The sequence below is a fragment of the Lethenteron reissneri genome, chromosome 8 (genome assembly GCF_015708825.2).
Source record: "Lethenteron reissneri isolate LAM-NWPU_2019-01 chromosome 8, ASM1570882v1, whole genome shotgun sequence".
NCBI lineage: Eukaryota > Metazoa > Chordata > Hyperoartia > Petromyzontiformes > Petromyzontidae > Lethenteron > Lethenteron reissneri.
In genome coordinates this window covers 6,394,977-6,412,796 of record NC_083786.1, presented here as the reverse complement: position 1 = coordinate 6,412,796, position 17,820 = coordinate 6,394,977, and the positions used below count along the sequence as shown (strand labels likewise).

General features: G+C 58.3%; 1 protein-coding gene across 3 annotated transcripts in view; it reads right to left on the bottom strand.

Annotated features, from left to right (window-relative positions):
- Nucleotides 1–17,820, bottom strand: part of LOC133361921 (B-cell lymphoma/leukemia 11A-like) — a 45,629-nt gene that overhangs the window by 22,816 nt on the left and 4,993 nt on the right. For all 3 annotated transcript variants that reach the window (XM_061580904.1, XM_061580898.1, XM_061580911.1), the window contains exons 2-3: nt 15,944–16,633; nt 1,286–2,445 (exon numbers count right to left, since the gene is read on the bottom strand). In XM_061580904.1, coding sequence (XP_061436888.1) covers nt 1,286–2,445; nt 15,944–16,633 — 1,850 coding nt within the window. The remainder of the gene's footprint in view (nt 1–1,285; nt 2,446–15,943; nt 16,634–17,820) is intronic.

Sequence of the window (17,820 nt, the reverse complement as noted above, 5' to 3'; positions counted from 1 at the left end):
GTCGGGGTTTGCTTGTTTTATAGTCTGAGTCTATCTAGGAGAGACTCAAACCAGCCTGAATACATTGCGTTTTGTCATTCGACTAATTAATTACCTGCCCTAATTAGATATTGCCCATCATTCTTGTAAGGTCGATAACTTGCAAAACACTTTTGTGGGAAATGCCAATGGGTTCTCGTCTAACAGAACCACTCATGCCTTCCATAGGAATGTGGAATTTCGAACACTTGCTCGAGGCAAAATGAGAGCCGCTCATTGCCTCGAACGATCAGGGAAGCTCCTGGACCTGTTAAAAGGTAAGGGCGCAGCCCTGCAAGTGTTCGCTCACCCCACCAGGAGTACTCACACTTTACCCCACCACATGCAACCTTCCACCCATAGACTCGGGGTTTATCCACGTATCCTGCTGGGTGGACTCGAGGCGCTATCCTGCACGTGAGCGCATAACGGCTTCATAATAATAACGCGCATTTGCACGGACGATATTTGCATAAACCTCATTTGAATAAGACTCTGGACTGAGACTAATGATTTAACTCCCACTGGATTTAATCGTCGTCATTAAAGGAAGAGTCTCACGCGTGTTGGGGTTGCGTAGGGTGAACTCTCAATGCAGAAGTCCCCAGTTCAATCTCCCGTCGTGGCAGCTGAAACAATCGTGCAAGTTTATAAAATTCTGTTAACTGTTGTCATTGTTTTGTTGCTTGTCTTGTTATTATTGTTGTTGTTTACTTTCTATCGTCGAGGTTGCCGGAGGTTTTGTTTGCCGTGAACGTTACGTTTCGTCGTGATTGTTGCTTTGCTACTTCAGTGGAGTTGGCCAAACATCTCAGTGTAGGACCACAGAGCTTGGGCAACTGCTGGCGCGCCGCTTCTGGCCGCCTTCCCGCGCGTCTCCATGATTCGCATGAACGATGCTCAAGATCTAAAATCAACAAGTGCGATGTGACGTAATGCGTGTTGTTTGTTGGCCAGGGCACGTGGGTATCCCTTGGGGCCAAACTTCCCCTCGTTAACCCCTCCACCACCCGACAAGATTTCCACGTTCACAAAGATATCCTTTATACGTGCCAGTGATAATAATGATATAATTTGTTTTTAAAAAGTCAACACATTTATCAATAACACTGTGTGGCCAGGAAATGAAAAACAGGTGACGTTTCAGGCAATGGCCCTTTATCATAGCACATCGATACAAAGGCCGCAGTTTTATCCACTTTTCCTTTTTGACCTATGTGCTCTGAAAAAGGGCCAGTGCCCGAAACGTCGCTTTATTATAGGTCACCTTGAAGCTCTTCCCGCAGAACTCGCACGACTTGCGCGCCGCGCTCCCGGCCGCCGTGGGCAGGGCGAGCGACGAGGCGAGGTCGGGCGGGGTCAGCGACCCCGTCACGGGGGGCCGGGCCCCGTTGCCGCTAGGGGTCTGCAGCGGGGAGAGGGGACCCCCTCCTAAAGATCCCAGTCCGGGGGTCCCGAGGAAGCTCAGGGTCCCTGGCGGAGACTGCAGGAGACGCGGTCTCCCCGGGGAGATTGGCGGAGTGGAGCCGCTGTTGTTGCTGCAACCGCTCAAGTTGTTGTTGTTGTTGATTCCGCCGCCGCTGCTGTTGTTGTTATTGTTGTTGCTATTGTTGTGCTGGCTGGTGTTGTTGGCCAGTTCTCGGAGCCGGCGAGAAAAGTCCATGCCGGGCTCCATGGTGATCTGCGCCACCCCGCGCTGCCCTCCGGCCGCTGCCCCGCTGCCGCCCCCTGGCCCCGCGGCCCCTCCGAGACACGGGGGCAGCAAGTGATCTTCACCGCCGCGACCCGAGGGCAGCTGCTGCTGCTGTTGCTGCTGCGGCGGCGTCTGGTGGTGCGTAGCGTGCGGGTTGTGGTGGTGGGCGTGATGGGGGTGGTGGTGGTGGTGGCCAGGAGTGCTGAAGAGCGGCGGTGTCCCCAAGCGCACGTCACCCAACCCAACGCCGACCCCTGCCAACCGCAACAAGTTCAGCGGGCTGCCCTCAAAGGGCAGCCCCGCAGCCGCGGCCGACGAGGCCGAAGCCGTGAGCTGCATCGGAGCCACCGCCTCCGCCGTGGAGATTCCAAGCCTCGCCGCCGCGGCCGAGGCGACGGCCGGCGGTGCCGCAGACGAGGCGGAGGACGATGAGGCGCTGCCCCCGCCGACTCCCGCCGCTCCCAACCTAGGGCTGCCCCCGGCGTCGTCGGCCTCGGGGCTGCCCCGGCGCTGGGCAGCGCCCGCGGTTGGTGTTGTGGTGGCGGCGGCGACGATTCCGCCACCACCCCCACCGGCCGCACCTCCTCCAGCCACGCCGCCGCCGCCGGTGGCCACTCCACGTTCCAGGTAGATGCCGATGCCGTGCGCACGCTGCGCGTGCTGCATGAGAGGCCACGCGGCACGGAACATGCGGCCGCACGAGACGCAGACGTGGGCGCTCGGCTCGGCCTTACCTGCAGGGAGACAGCCGAACATGTGCGGTGATTGGTTGCTCGATTAGCTAATTCAATAATTGCGTGCGTAATTTAGACATCGTCATCATTATTATCATGCCCATAATAATCGTGTTGCAGCAGCAGCAGTGCCCGATTCACAAATACGAAGGAGGAGGCATCATAACAGCGATTCACCACTCCGCTACTCTTGGCGCTAATCATATGGCTCAATGTAAAATCACAGCTGTCGCTCTAAATCAACATCAGCCGTGCAAAGAAGTATATAAAGATCTACAGATCACACTCAGACCCACCGACTCGCATAGAAAACCCCAAACTCGCATAGAGACCCACAGACTCACACTGAGATCCACAGACTCGCATAGAGACCCACAGACTCACACTGAGATCCACAGACCCACATAGAGACACACAGACTCACATAGATATCCATAGACTCACACAGAGATCTATGCGAAGGAGGAGGCATCATCACAGCGATTCACCACTCCGCTACTCCAGGGGCAATCATCTGGCTCATCAACCACCTCCAAGATGTTGATCTTAACATCAACATCGGCCACGTGGAGACAGATCAGTGCTGGGCGCGTTAACCGGCCACCTCGCCCCTGGTGCACCGTGGGGGGCAATTGCGAGCAGCACTTGCCCCAATAGCCTGTGTAGGCTACATGGGGTTATTTGTCTGCGCGTGCGGCACGGTCGAGCAAAAATAAACCTCGACCAAGCAGCGCGAACTCTCCCCCTGCCACGCGCTTTCCACTCTCCCTTCTCTCCCTACCACCCTCTCTCTCTCCTTCCATATCTCTCTTCCACGCACTCCCTCCCACTCTCTTCCTGCTCTGCCTCAAGCCTAGAGAGCAAATCCCTGCCCCGGTCATTCTGGCCGTCATGATCATCACCATCATCAGCAGCGATATTGCTGCTGCTGCTGAGGATGATGATGGATGACGACAGTGATGATGATGGATGACGAGAGTCGCAGACGGATGAAGTTTAAGCCTCCAGCACCCCCCCCTCCTCAAATGAGGGCCCCCTCCCTCCACCCAAACCTGGGTCCCCCAGGTGGGGTTATGGGGGTCGCGGATAGGGGTCAGATGGTCAGGGTCTCGCGGTAACGGGGTCACGGTGTGGAATGTCGGGTTAATCTAAAGCCTCGACTGCAGAGGTGGGGGGGGGGCAACGTCAACTCCCACGAATACCCCCCCCCCCCCTGCTTAATTCGGGTTCCAAATGTGGCTCGGAGGTCGGAGACGCGGAGACGGCGGAGCGGGCACGGCCGTCGAGACCTCCGGTGGGTTCCTCGCTCCGCGTCTCGGGCCCCGACCACAGCGGCGCTGCTGACGACACGGCGGAGCTCGCGGTTCAACAGTTTACATCGAGAAGTGCGGCCAACACTGCGCTGCAGGCAAACACAAACATTGCCCCGTACAGCCTCGAACAGGCTGTTGGGGCAAGTGCTGTTAGCGAGCACCTATGAGGGCCGACACGACACACAAGGGGGTGGGTGGGTGGGTGGCCGGCACCACGCCCGGCTCCCTTTGTCTCCCCAGTGCTGATGTTTGCACACCGCTACCAAGTACCCATTTTAAAGGCTGAGCCGACCTAGGGAGGCCAAGGACTGCTTTAAATGTTTTCCGCTGACATTGGTCGTGAGCAGGAATCGAACGCGGCTTGCCGCAACACTGGCGCTCCCCATATCCACAGACACATACAGACACAAAGATCCCCCCTATAGCCTTAACAGACTGTAGGGGCAAGTGCTGTTAGCGAGCACCTATAAAGGCCGGCATGGCACACGAGGGGGTGGGTGGCCAGCACCACGCCCGACCGCCTTTGTCTCCCCAGTGGCGAACACCAATCTCACAGCCACCAACCGTCTTCCCCCTCCACAATGTTGTGTATCGTGAGTCGAAATAATCGACAAATCGATGCGTCGTTAATCGGTGACTATTTAATCGACGATCGTATGCGCTCTCTTTGAGGATCAGTCATGACCACTGAGCCCCGAGGGGACGTTTGTGATGAACTCGGTGGCGGTAGCCAGGTTGGCATGGGCCCAGGCGCACGGAATTAAATATGCCCCCCCCCCACTTCCTCCAGTGTCCAATTCCTCCCCTCCCCCCCCCCCCGCCGCCGCCTCTCAGGAGTCCCGGCACAGTTGCACCGCCTGCACACTCCTTGAAAATATAATAATCTACACCACTGATGTCTTAGCCCCCCCCCCAGACCCCCCTTTTAGCCTCTCCCCCCCCCCGCTTCCCCCCCTCCCCTCCACACACACCCGGACCACCCCCGCACCCTACTGCGTAGGAGGAGGAATGTTGGATGGCATTGGAAGTCTCGGAAGAGTGAAATCATTAGTTTTAAAAGTTGGAGCTGTCAGGAGTTTGGGTCAATTCTCCACACAGCGGCGCAAGGTCAGGGCCAAGGCCATTCGAGGCGGCCCATCTCCATTATTAATGAGCAGGGGGCCGATGGGGGGGGGTTAAATAAATACATACCAAACTAACTGAACAAACGAATACGTTAGTTGGCAGATAGGCTGGCGAACGAATACAACAACACGGTGTGTGGATGTATAACAGACGGCGACAAATCGAAATCGTGACCCCGTCTCAGTCGCGGTGCAGACACAGAGAGAGAGAGCAGTGAGCGTGGTTGTGTTACAGTGAGAGAGAGGGGGGAGAGATGGAGAGATGGAGAGAGAGAGGGAGGGGAGAGGAGGCTTGTATGTCTGGGCTTGAACCAGAGAGCAGGGAATCGACAGCACGGACCGCGGTAGGTGGGGGGTGGAGAGGAAGCTCCACACCAACCTGAGTTCGATTCCCGGCCACGGGCAACATCAGTGGGCGGGTGATGTCTGAAATGGTATCGCGACCTCTCGCCTACCTCCCTTCACTTATTCGCAATGATCATCGTGGTGAAGTTTGGTCAACCCCCCCCCCCCCCCTAGCAATGGTAAAAGCGCTTCCAATCTTGCCGCTTGTGTACCCAGGAGGGTCCTGCCAAGTAGGGGAGCGACGTCATTTGCAGGTAATGTATTTTAGCATTGGGATGCAGTTTGGCCAATCGCAGTTACACTGCGCGCGTGTGTGTGTTCCTTTAGCTTTGGGAGGAAACTGGAGAACACAGAGGAAACCCATGCGGAACAAGCGGAGAACACATAAACTCCACATACTCACTCACACGGTAACAGAGACAAAGATTACCCGTATAGCCTTCACAGACTGTAGGGACAGGTCCTGTTTTGCGAGCACATATGCAGGTCGGCATGGTACACGAAGGGATGGGTGGCCAGCACTACGCCCGGGCCGCCTTTGTCTCCAAAGTGGCGATGTTTATACATTGCACCGGCTAATAATCTGAGGTTGAGTCGACCTAGGGGAGGCCTATGACAGGTTCAGATAATTGTCGCTGGTGTTGGCTGTGAACGGGAATCGAACTCGGGTGGTCGGGTTCGTAGCGCAAGCGCGGTGCCCGTCATTCGCCACCAGGTGACGCCACCACGGAGCTAGTACCAGACTAGGTGCACCGTGAGGCCACGTGAACTGTCGAAGGCTCACTGCTGACAGGAGGTCATGGGACAGACCCAAGTGCTGTGGGTCGACTGATATGACCGGTTTCCTACTGTGCTAATAAGGCAAAGATCACCCTTATAGCCCTTACAGACTGTGGAGGAAGGCCGGCACGGTACACGAGGGTATGGGTGGTCAACACCACGCCCGGCCGCCTTTGTCTCCCCAGTGGCGCTGATTTTTCACACCGCACATGGTACTCATTTGAGGTTGAGTCGACCTAGGGGAGGCCCAGGACCGGTTCAAATGATCGTCACCGGTGTTGGCCGTGAGCGGGAATCGAGCCCGGGTGGCCGAGTTCGTAGCGCAGCGCGATAACCGCTACACCACCGCTCCTCGCAGTCACAAACCAACTCACACTCTGCAGAACCAGAGAGTCGGGGGGGGGGGGGGGTGATGACATACAAATTCCCCACAGCAAAAAGGACGCCCCGAGTCGGAACTCGAACCCAGGTGCTTCTCGCTGTGGAGCACGAGTGTGACGAGCTAGGCTGCCTCCACCCTGGTGCCCATCCTAACCCCCCCGGGGTCCACGCGTCGTCTGTCCCCCGCCTACGCTGCTCCACCTCGGGTGGACGCGTGGCCTCCTCGCCCTTGGAAACGAGACGGTCCATCTCTCGGAGCAGTTCCAGGTGACGTATTTTTAAATCCTTTATATTAAGTTCGCATGCTTGCTTAGGACCGTGCAAATCTTTCGGTCGTTTTTTAACCCACTTCCTGTGATCCAATCGAGCTGAAATTTTACACTGTTTAGGGAAAAAAACATATTTAATTACCAATTGTTTAATGCTGCCAGACAATCATCTGACCCATAGGTGGCAGCCATCTCAAGCCAGAGGACGAGAGGACTCTAGCCGCCCCGATGCCACGCATATAAAGGATTTATAGTGGAAAAACTTTGTTTTTACGGGTTTACTTGTTTAAATCCTTTATATTAAGTTCGCTTGCTTGCTTGCTTAGGATCGTGCAAATCTTTCGGTCGTTTTTAAACCCACTTCCCGTGATCCAATCGAGCTGACATTTTGCACACAGACTCGTTGTGTGTGACAATGAATTTTCGTGAAAATTTTTTCCAAAATTTTACACTGTTTAGGGAATTTTTAAAAAATATTTATTTACCAATTGGTTAATGCTGGCACACAATCATCTGACCCATAGGTGGCAGCCATCTCAAGCCAGAAAACTAAAGGACTCTAGCCGCCCCGATGCCACGCATATAAAGGATTTATAGTGAAAAACTTTGTTTTTACGGGTTAATTTTTTATGTATAAACCTCGAATTAAGTACCCAGCTGATATGGGCCAAACCAATCTTACACATGTACACATCGTGCTGTAGTACTCACGCAGCTACGTGCATCGTAGGTGTGAGAGGATGGGGAGGGAAAGAGGAGGAGAGAGGAAGATGAGGAGGGGAGGGGGGAGGAAGGGGCCCTGTCAGCTGCTGTCAGCCGCAACGAGAGGCGCCGCGCGGTGACCTCAACCCTCGATCCCTGCACGGAGGGAGGTGCGGAGGGGGGGGGGTGAGAGGGGAGGGGGTGGGGGCACGAGGGGGGGGATGTTGGAGGCCGGAGGGCGCAGGGGGGTAACGTCTGGGTAGTGGCGGTGGCTGTCGATGTTGTTGGAGTGGCGGTTGTTGTAGCGGTGTCAATGGTGGTGGTAACTGTGGTAGGTGACTGTTGTGTTTGTGGTTGATGGTGGAAGTTGTGATTGTTGTGGCCGTAGTGGTTGATGATCGTGTTTGCTGTGGTGGTGGTGTTAGTGTTGGCCGTGGTGGTTGTAGTAGTAGTGGAGATAGTGTTGGCTGTGGTGGTGGTGATATTCGTAGTGTTGGCTGTTGTAGTGGTTGTGGGTGACCAGAGGTAGGGGCCACGCCACCGAAGCCGGTTCAAGCCGGTTTGCCGAGTACCCTGGCCTCCATCTCTCCACGGCCCCCCCAACTCACACCCTCCCTCACCCCACTCCACGACTCCCCCCCCACTCACCCCCTCCCTCACCCCACTCCACGGCTCCCCCCCACTCACCCCCTCCCTCACCCCACTCCACGATTCCCCCAACTCACCCCCCCTCACCCCACTCCACGGCTCCCCCCCCCCCACTCACCCCCCCCTCACCCCACTCCACGACTCCCCCAACTCACCCCCCCTCACCCCACTCCACGGCTCCCCCCCCCCACTCACCCCCCCCTCACCCCACTCCACGGCCCCCCCCCACTCACCCCCTCCCTCACCCCATTCCCCGGCTCCCCCCCCCAACTCACCCCCTCCCTCACACCACTCCACGCCCCCCCACCCTCCCTCACCCCACGACTCCCCCAACTCACCCCCCCTCACTCCACTCCACGGCTCCCCCCACTCCCCCCCCCACTCACCCCCCCCTCACCCCACTCCACGACTCCCCCAACTCACCCCCCCTCACTCCACTCCACGGCTCCCCCCACTCCCCCCCCCCCTTACCCCACTCCACGGCCCCCCCCACTCACCTCCTCCCTAACCCCACTCCACTGCGACCCGAGCCAAAGCGCGCCTCCCCTCCTCCCGTCTCCGCTTCCCGCGACTGCTTCCACGCCGACCCTGGCTCTGACCTTAACCCCTGGTCCAGAGTCTGGCCCTAATCTTAACCCTGACCGTAACCCGAGTCCTAATTCTGACACCGATCCCAAAGCCTCACCCCTTAATCCGATTCCTCTCCTAAAGAGCACAACTTCCACTTTCCTTTGGCAGGCTCCAGTCTGGCCACGGGACAGGACAAGCGATACGAGTTTTTATCGGCCTCTAAGTGATGATGATTGGATGAATTGACTCCCAACCGGGACTTTACGCTTATCGAGTTCGGGGCTCACCACCCTCCGATATTCGAACCGGTAATCACCCCGCAGCCTGCCTTGCTGATGAGACCCGGTAAGTCGAAACCGGGCTAGAGTTTGTTTGCGTGAAAACAACTGCAGCTGTGTAATTGCTGCCTTAGGCCACTAGCTGATAGAACCGCCTCCACAAGAGATGACCAGGAGATGTTAACTCCCTCCCCTTGAATACAATATTTTGCTGTCTTTTCTTGGATTTTATGTTTGCACATAGTCACTTTAAGATGTTTTCTTGTTCATGTTTTAGTTTTTTTGTTTGTTGCGGTTGCACCCGATGCAAGAGCCGAATGGCTCACAGGGCTATACCTAATAAATAAAACTTGAAACTTGAAAGAGGTCGTGGGTTCGATCCCGACCCTGACGCCTTTATATTTAAAGTTTGCATGTTCTCCCCGTGGTCGCGTGGATTTTTATCCGGGTTATGCCCCTCCACACTTATAATCGATATGCGTTCACAGTGTTCGGCTGCTGTGCACTTCCACGCGATGATAAGCCACGTCGGTGAGCTATCAATCGTGGCCAGGTTGCTTCTGAAAACGAGCCCTGTAGCTCAGTGGGCCTTACCTAGTAAAACAAACGAAATAGTTTATCGTCGAATAGTTTCACAAACAAATTAGTTCATAGATAGCTCTACAGAGCCCCTCTCTAGGGCCTAATACACGTTGGCCAGGCGTCTGGGAAGATGTGTGGGAGTACCCACCCAGTCTACGTTCGCGACCTGCCGAACTTAGACTGACTGGGGGTGCCCCCCTATTTATACTGCGGGGTGGACAAGCCCCGTGGGATTTAAGTAGCGCGTGGTATTGGTCTGGGAAGCCAACGGGCTGATGGACACACACGTACAACTTATTTATAACGTATTTTGTATTCGGTCGTGGAAACTGATATTCGTATTGCTTATACAGTACAGGCCTATGAGGGGCACAACGTCGAGCGGCCAGCAACAAGCAGCACTATGTACACACGCACCGCCACTCTGGCTAATCCCTTAGTGTGGGGGGGGGGGGTGTTTAGTCGTGGGGGGCAGGAGGGAATGGTGGCCTGAAGTGGCTCATTCACACAGCCCCTCGCCCCTCCCCTCTCACCCCTGCCCTCTCCCCCCACCCCTCCCCCCATCCCCTCACCCCTCCCCTCCCCCCTAACCCCTCCCCTCTCACCCCTCCCCTCTCCCCCCATCCCCTCCCCTCTCCCCCCACCCCTCCCCTCTCCCCCCACCCCTCCCCCCATCCCCTCACCCCTCTCCCCCATCCCCTCACCCCTCCCCTCCCCCCTAACCCCTCCCCTCTCACCCCTCCCCTCTCCCCCCATCCCCTCGCCCCTCCCCTCCCCTCTCCCCCCTCCCCACGTCCCGCGCTGCACCTGCTCGGCGCCGTCACCTGAACCGCGCGTGCGGCAGCGGTGAGCAGCGTGCAGACAACCCTCACCCCCCTCACCAACACTCCTCACCCCCTCACCCCCCTCACCCAACACTCCTCACCCCCCTCACCCAACACTCCTCACCCCCCTCACCCAACACTCCTCACCCCCCTCACCCAACACTCCTCACCCCCCTCACCCAACACTCCTCACCCCCTCACCCAAACCCTCACCCAACACTCCTCACCCCCCTCACCCCCCCTCACCCAACACCCCTCACCCAACACCCCTCACCCAACACTCCTCACCCCCCCTCACCCAACACCCCTCACCCAACACCCCTCACCCAACACTCCTCACCCCCCTCATCCAACACCCCTCACCCAACACTCCTCACCCCCCTCACCCAACACTCCTCACCCCCCTCACCCCCCTCACCCAACACCCCTTACCCAACACTCCTCACCCCCCTCACCCAACACTCCTCACCCCCCTCACCCAACACTCCTCACCAACCTCACCCCCCTCACCCAACACTCCTTACCCCCCTCACCCCCCTCACCCAACACCCCTCACCCCCCTCACCCAACACTCCTCACCCCCCTCACCCAACACTCCTCACCACCCTCACCCCCCCTCACCCAACACTCCTTACCCCCCTCACCGAACACCCCTCACCCCCCTCACCCAACACTCCTCACCCCCCTCACCCACACTCCTCACCACCCTCACCCACACTCCTCACCCCCTCACCCCCCTCACCCAACACCCCTCACCCCCCTCACCCAACACTCCTCACCCCCCTCACCCCCCTCACCCAACACCCCTCACCCCCCTCACCCAACACTCCTCACCCCCCTCACCCAACACTCCTCACCCCCCTCACCCAACACTCCTCACCCCCCTCACCCAACACTCCTCACCCCCCCTCACCCAACACCCCTCACCCCCCTCACCCAACACTCCTCACCCCCCTCACCCAACACTCCTCACCCCCCTCACCCAACACTCCTCACCCCCCTCACCCAACACTCCTCACCCCCCTCACCCAACACTCCTCACCCCCCTCACCCACCTCACCCCCCTCACCCAACACCCCTCACCCCCCTCACCCAACACTCCTCACCCCCCTCACCAAACACTCCTCACCCCCCTCACCCCCCTCACCCAACACTCCTCACCCCCCTCACCCCCTCACCAACACTCCTCACCCCCCTCACCCAACACTTCTCACCCCCTCACCCAACACTTCTCACCCCCCTCACCCCCCTCACCCAACACTCCTCACCCCCCTCACCCACACTCCTCACCCCCCTCACCCAACACTCCTCACCCCCCTCACCCAACACTCACCACCCCCCTCACCCAACACTCCTCACCCCCCTCACCCAACACTCCTCGCCCCCCTCACCCAACACTCCCCACCCCCCTCACCCAACACTCACCACCCCCCTCACCCAACACTCCTCACCCAACACTCCTCACCCCCCTCACCAAACACTCCTCACCCCCCTCACCAAAGACTCCTCACCCCCCTCACCCAACACTCCTCACCCCCCTCACCCCCCTCACCAAACACTCCTCACCCCCCTCACCAAACACTTCTCACCCCCCTCACCCAACGCTCCTCACCCCCCTCACCAAACACTCCTCACCCCCCTCACCCAACACTCCTCACCCCCCTCACCCAACACTCACCACCCCCCCTCACCCAACACTCCTCACCCCGCTCACCCAACACTCCTTGCCCCCCTCACCCAACACTCACCACTCCCCTCACCCAACACTCACCACCCCCCTCACCCAACACTCCTCACCCAACACTCCTCACCCCCTCACCAAACACTCCTCACCCCCCTCACCCAAACACTCACCACCCCCCTCACCCAACACTCCTCACCCCCCTCACCCCCCTCACCAAACACTCCTCACCCCCCTCACCAAACACTCCTCACCCCCCTCACCCAACGCTCCTCACCCTCCTCACCCAACGCTCCTCACCCCCCTCACCCAACGCTCCTCACCCCCCTCACCAAACACTCCTCGCCCCCCTCACCCAACACTCACCACCCCCCTCACCCAACACTCACCACCCCCCTCACCCAACACTCCTCACCCAACACTCCTCACCCAACACTCCTCACCCCCCTCACCCAACACTCCTCACCCCCCTCACCCAACACTCCTCACCCCCCTCACCCAACACTCCTCACCCCCTCCCCAACCTCACCCCTCACCACACTCACCACCCCCCTCACCCAACACTCCTCACCCCCCTCACCCAACACTCCTCGCCCCCCTCACCCAACACTCACCACCCCCTCACCCAACACTCACCACCCCCCTCATCCAACACTCCTCACCCAACACTCCTCACCCCCCTCACCCAACACTCCTCACCCCCCTCACCCAACACTCACCACCCCCCTCACCCAACACTCACCACCCCCCTCACCCAACACTCCTCACCCAACACTCCTCACCCCCCTCACCCAACACTCCTCACCTTCCTCACCCAACACTCACCACCCCCCTCACCCAACGCTCCTCACCCCCCTCACCCAACGCTCCTCACCCCCCTCACCAAACACTCCTCACCCCCCTCACCCAACACTCCTCACCCCCCTCACCCAACACTCCTCGCCCCCCTCACCCAACACTCACCACCCCCCTCACCCAACACTCACCACCCCCCTCACCCAACACTCCTCACCCAACACTCCTCACCCTCCTCACCCAACCCTCCTCACCCCCCTCACCCCCCTCACCCAACACTCCTCACCCCCCTCACCCAACACTCCTCACCCCCCTCACCCCCCTCACCCAACACTCCTCACCCCCCTCACCCAACACTCCTCACCTCCCTCACCCCCCTCACCCAACACTCACCACCCCCCTCACCCAACACCCCTCTCCCCCCTCACCCCCCTCACCCAACACTCACCACCCCCCTCACCCAACACTCCTCACCCCCTCACCCAAAACTCCTCACCCCCCTCACCCAACACTCCCCCCCCCCTCACTCAACATTCCGTGTGTTCACGCGTGTACATGTGGGAGAGAGTGAACACACGCGTGTACACGTGGGAGAGAGAACGCGTGGTAGGGGGGGGTCTGGTGTCTCGCCTCGTATTCATGCTTTCATTCGTGCATGCGCTCATGATTTGTTTTCATTCGTCTGATTCATTCAAGCGTGTATTCATTCTTGCATGTTTTCAAGCGTTCATTCACAGATGTACTCATTCATGCGTGTATTATTGCATTGCTGCGTATCCATTAATTGCTTCACTCATTCGCTAAATCACATATTCAGTTTCGCACTGATTCCTTAATCCACTCGTGTGTTGGTGCATTCATCCACGTGTGCATTTAAGCACTGATCTTTCATTCGTGAATTCATTCACTGATTCATTCACAGGAGGCGGACACGTGTCGCCGCCGCTGCTGAAGCAGTAATAATAAATAAATAATCCGCCGGCTCGTTTATTCGTCACTTGACGGTCTTATTAATTGGCTGTGTCCGGTGGAGGAGGGTGCACGACACACACTTTACTTAAAGTACTCATCAAATTGTTACTCGTATCAACATTTCATTGAGCTGATACGCAACGCGCCCATAGATGGTATTATTTACTTGTGAATTCGGACGCCCCTTGAGTTACTTGAAGCTGGAATTGCTTCTTGGCAGCTGCCTGGGTTGTTGCCTCTTGCGCGGGATCGCTCTGAGCTGTTGCGCCGCCAGAGACCCGGGGCAGGAGGCCAACTGATACCCCCCCCACCCCGGCCGAACGACTGGGTCCATTCACACAATTAGCGTGTGTAGAGGAGCTTTGTTAATTACTCGGTTCATTCACACACGTGTACACACACGCACACGTGTACCCACACACACGTGTACACACACACACGTGTACACACACACGTGTACACACACGCACACGTGTACCCACACACACGTGTACACACACACACGTGTACACACACACACGTGTACACACACAAGCGCGCGCGCACGTGGGTGGTGAAAATGGAGAAGCGAAGTCAGCTTCCTCCTGGTGAGGGAGAGCTGGGTTGTGTTTCTGGACCCGACTCTACCGCGAGCTCACCTGACCTCACCATAGAGGGTCAGAGAGAGTGGCTGACCCATCATCATCATCATCTTTAAGCGTCAGGTCAAACACCCGAGCCAACATTTCCCCGAAAAATCATCGACGTCCCCGGTGCCAATGACCGCCCGTACTGGCACCACCAAGCAACGCCGCATTCACAGAGGCAAGGGCCTCTCAAATCTTCTTCATGAATCGCAGTGCGGTGTCAAATGTCAGGCGGGTGAACGTGTCCACCTGGACTCGACACCTTTCCACCGTGCCGGAAGTTTTCTCGAAGAAGCGACTTGGATATCTGACGTCAGTGGCCACTTACATTCGTGTGAACGCCCCCGTGACCCTTCGGCTCCCCACCGCCAGAGCCACCCTCTATGAGACCCGCGCGGACGCACACCCGCCGCTACTGCTCGTGCCATCGAAAGGCACCTCTCCTGGCACCAGCGCCGTGACAGCCAACGTCCCCATCACCGCAACGCATGCAAAAAGTTGAAGGGTGCCGTTTCACCGTCACGCGACTCATATTTGACCCGTACCACACTCACCCACCCACTCACTCACACACCATCCCCACATTCACCGACCTACATACCCACCCACCATCCACACACTCACCCACCCACACACCATCCCCACACTCACACACCCACCATACCCACACAAAGACAAAGATCCCCCATATAGCCTGGACAGACTGTTGGGGCAAGTGCTGTTAGCAAGTACCTATGAAGGCCAGCACAGCACACGAGGGGGTGGGTGGCCAGCACCACGCCTGGCCGCCTTTTTTTCCCCCAGTGGCGACGTTTACACACTGCACCAGGAACTCATTTGAGGCTGATTCGACCTAGGGGAGGCCCAGGTAACGGTTCAGATAATCGTCACCGGTGTTGGCCGTGAGCGGGAATCGAACCCGAGTCGCCAGGTTCGCAGTGCAGCGTAGCGCTACCACTACCGCTCCCACACTCACCCACACTCACCCACCCACCATCCCCACACTCACCCACCCACCATCCCCACACTCACCCACCCACCATCTCCACACTCACCCACCCACCATCCCCACACTCACCCACCCACCATCCCCACACTCACCCACCCACCATCCCCACACTCACCCACCCACCATCCCCACACTCACCCACCCACCATCTCCACACTCACCCACCCACCATCCCCACACTCACCCACCCACCATCCCCACACTCACCCACCCACCATCCCCACACTGACCCACCCACCATCCCCACACTCACCCACCCACCATCCCCACACTCACCCACCCACCATCTCCACACTCACCCACCCACCATCCCCACACTCACCCACCCACCATCCCCACACTCACCCACCCACCATACCCACACTCACCCACCCACCATCCCCACACTCACCCACCCACCATCCCCACACTCACCCACACTCACCCACCCACCATCCCCACACTCACCCACCCACCATCTCCACACTCACCCACCCACCATCCCCACACTCACCCACCCACCCACCATCCCCACACTCACCCACCCACCATCTCCACACTCACCCACCCACCATCCCCACACTCACCCACACTCACCCACCCACCATCCCCACACTCACCCGCAGTGACGCCGTCATTGCTCCTCGTCAGTCGCTCCTTCCGCTCGTCTCCATCATCCTCGTCATCGTCTCCGTACCCATCGTCCTCGTTGTCCCGTCCGTCCACTTGGGTCTCCAGCTGATGATGATGCTGCTGCTGCTGCCGCCGCTGCTGCTGCTGATGATGCTGTTTGCGCTTCGCTCGGAGCGACACCGAAGACGGTGCGGGAGGAGGCGGAGGCCCGGGGTGCGCTGACGCGGCTCCCGCCGAACCCCCTCGGACGGGGGACGAGCGGGGTCCAGCCCGGGGGGGCGTCCCCTTGGGGGGTCGGCACGGGGAGGGCCCCGCGGGTTGGCACCGCCGGACCTTGTGTTCGATGAAGAGGACGATATGGGCGAGCGGGAACGCCACGCGGCACCGGCCACACGTCAACAGGTCGCCTGCCCCCTCGGACGGAGGTCCCCCCAATCCGACCCCTGCCGAGCCCCGAGCCCCCCTCGCCACCGCCGCCGCTGTGCCCCCCGCGGCTTCGTCCCCGGCCGTGGAGGTGACGGCTCGGGTCGAGGCGCCGTTCGCATCCTCGACTCCCTCCTCCTGCTCCTCCCCGCCTCCACCACCATCGCCTTCATCCTCCTCCTCCTCCTCGGCCTCTTCCTCCTCCTCCGCCTCCTCCTCCCCTAAAAGCGCCGCTCCCGCTTGAGACGAGTGGACTTGGGTGTGTGTGCAGGGTGTGTGTAGAGGCGTGTGTGTGTATGTGGAGGTGTGTGTGTGTGAGTGTAGAGGTGAGTGTGTGTGTGAATGCAGAGGTCAGTGTGAAGGAGGTGTGTAGGTGTGCATGTTGGTGCGTGGATGGATGTTGGTGCGTGGAATGTTGGTGCGTGGGATGTTGGTGTGCGTGGGATGTTGGTGCACGTGGGATGTTGGTGCGTGCGTTCACGTATCCGCCACGTGCGATGAGCGTGGGAACGTGTGGGGGCGGGGGGCGGGGGGCAGCGAGGGGAGGGGAGACACCAGCGAGTTAATTCGCAACGCGAACTCGCAAACAAACGACACTTGGAGGAGACACGCGGGGCCCGCCCCCGTATCGCCAAACACATTTAACTCCGTGAGCATTCGGTGGATTAATATCATTTATGAAATAATAATGATAATTATGATGATGATTAAGTAGTAGTATTGTTCTCATTGGTCGATGTCCATAATGATTGTGATGATTTGGGAAGTGTTTGATGGTTGATGGTAAAGTTGACGACGACGTTGATGAAATGTGTATTGTTCATGATGATGATAATCGCGGCAGTATTTGATTGTGACGATGGTGGTTGATGATGTTGGTGATTGTGATGATGGTGATGATTGTGATGATGGTGGTTGATGATGTTGGTGATTGTGATGATGGTGACGATTGTGATGATGATGGGGTGTTCATGTGTACAGTGCGCTCATATCCGTGCCGATAAAACCTCCCCGCCAATGCAGTCCACTATGTGGTGGGTCTCTAATAATGACGAGCACTGCACCTACGCGCTACACAGAGCATCAACACCTGCAGTGGCACCTGGGGCACCGTGGGGGGTATGGGGTTATGGACGGGGGGCGCAGGTGTCAGGTTTAACACGATCAGTCTCCCCCCCACCCACACCACATATACCCAAGATACCAACAATCTGGGCTGAGTGTGAATGTGTGTGTATCTATGCGCGTGTGGGTGTGTTTACACGTTCGAATCCCGCTCACGGACAAAACCAGAGACGATTGTCTAAATCGGCCCTCGGCCTCCCCTAGGTCTACTCAGCCTAAAACGAGTACCTGGTGCGATGTGTAAATATTGCCACGGGGGAGACAAAGACGGCCGGGCGTGGTGCTGGCCACCCACCCCATCGTGTGCCGTGTCGGC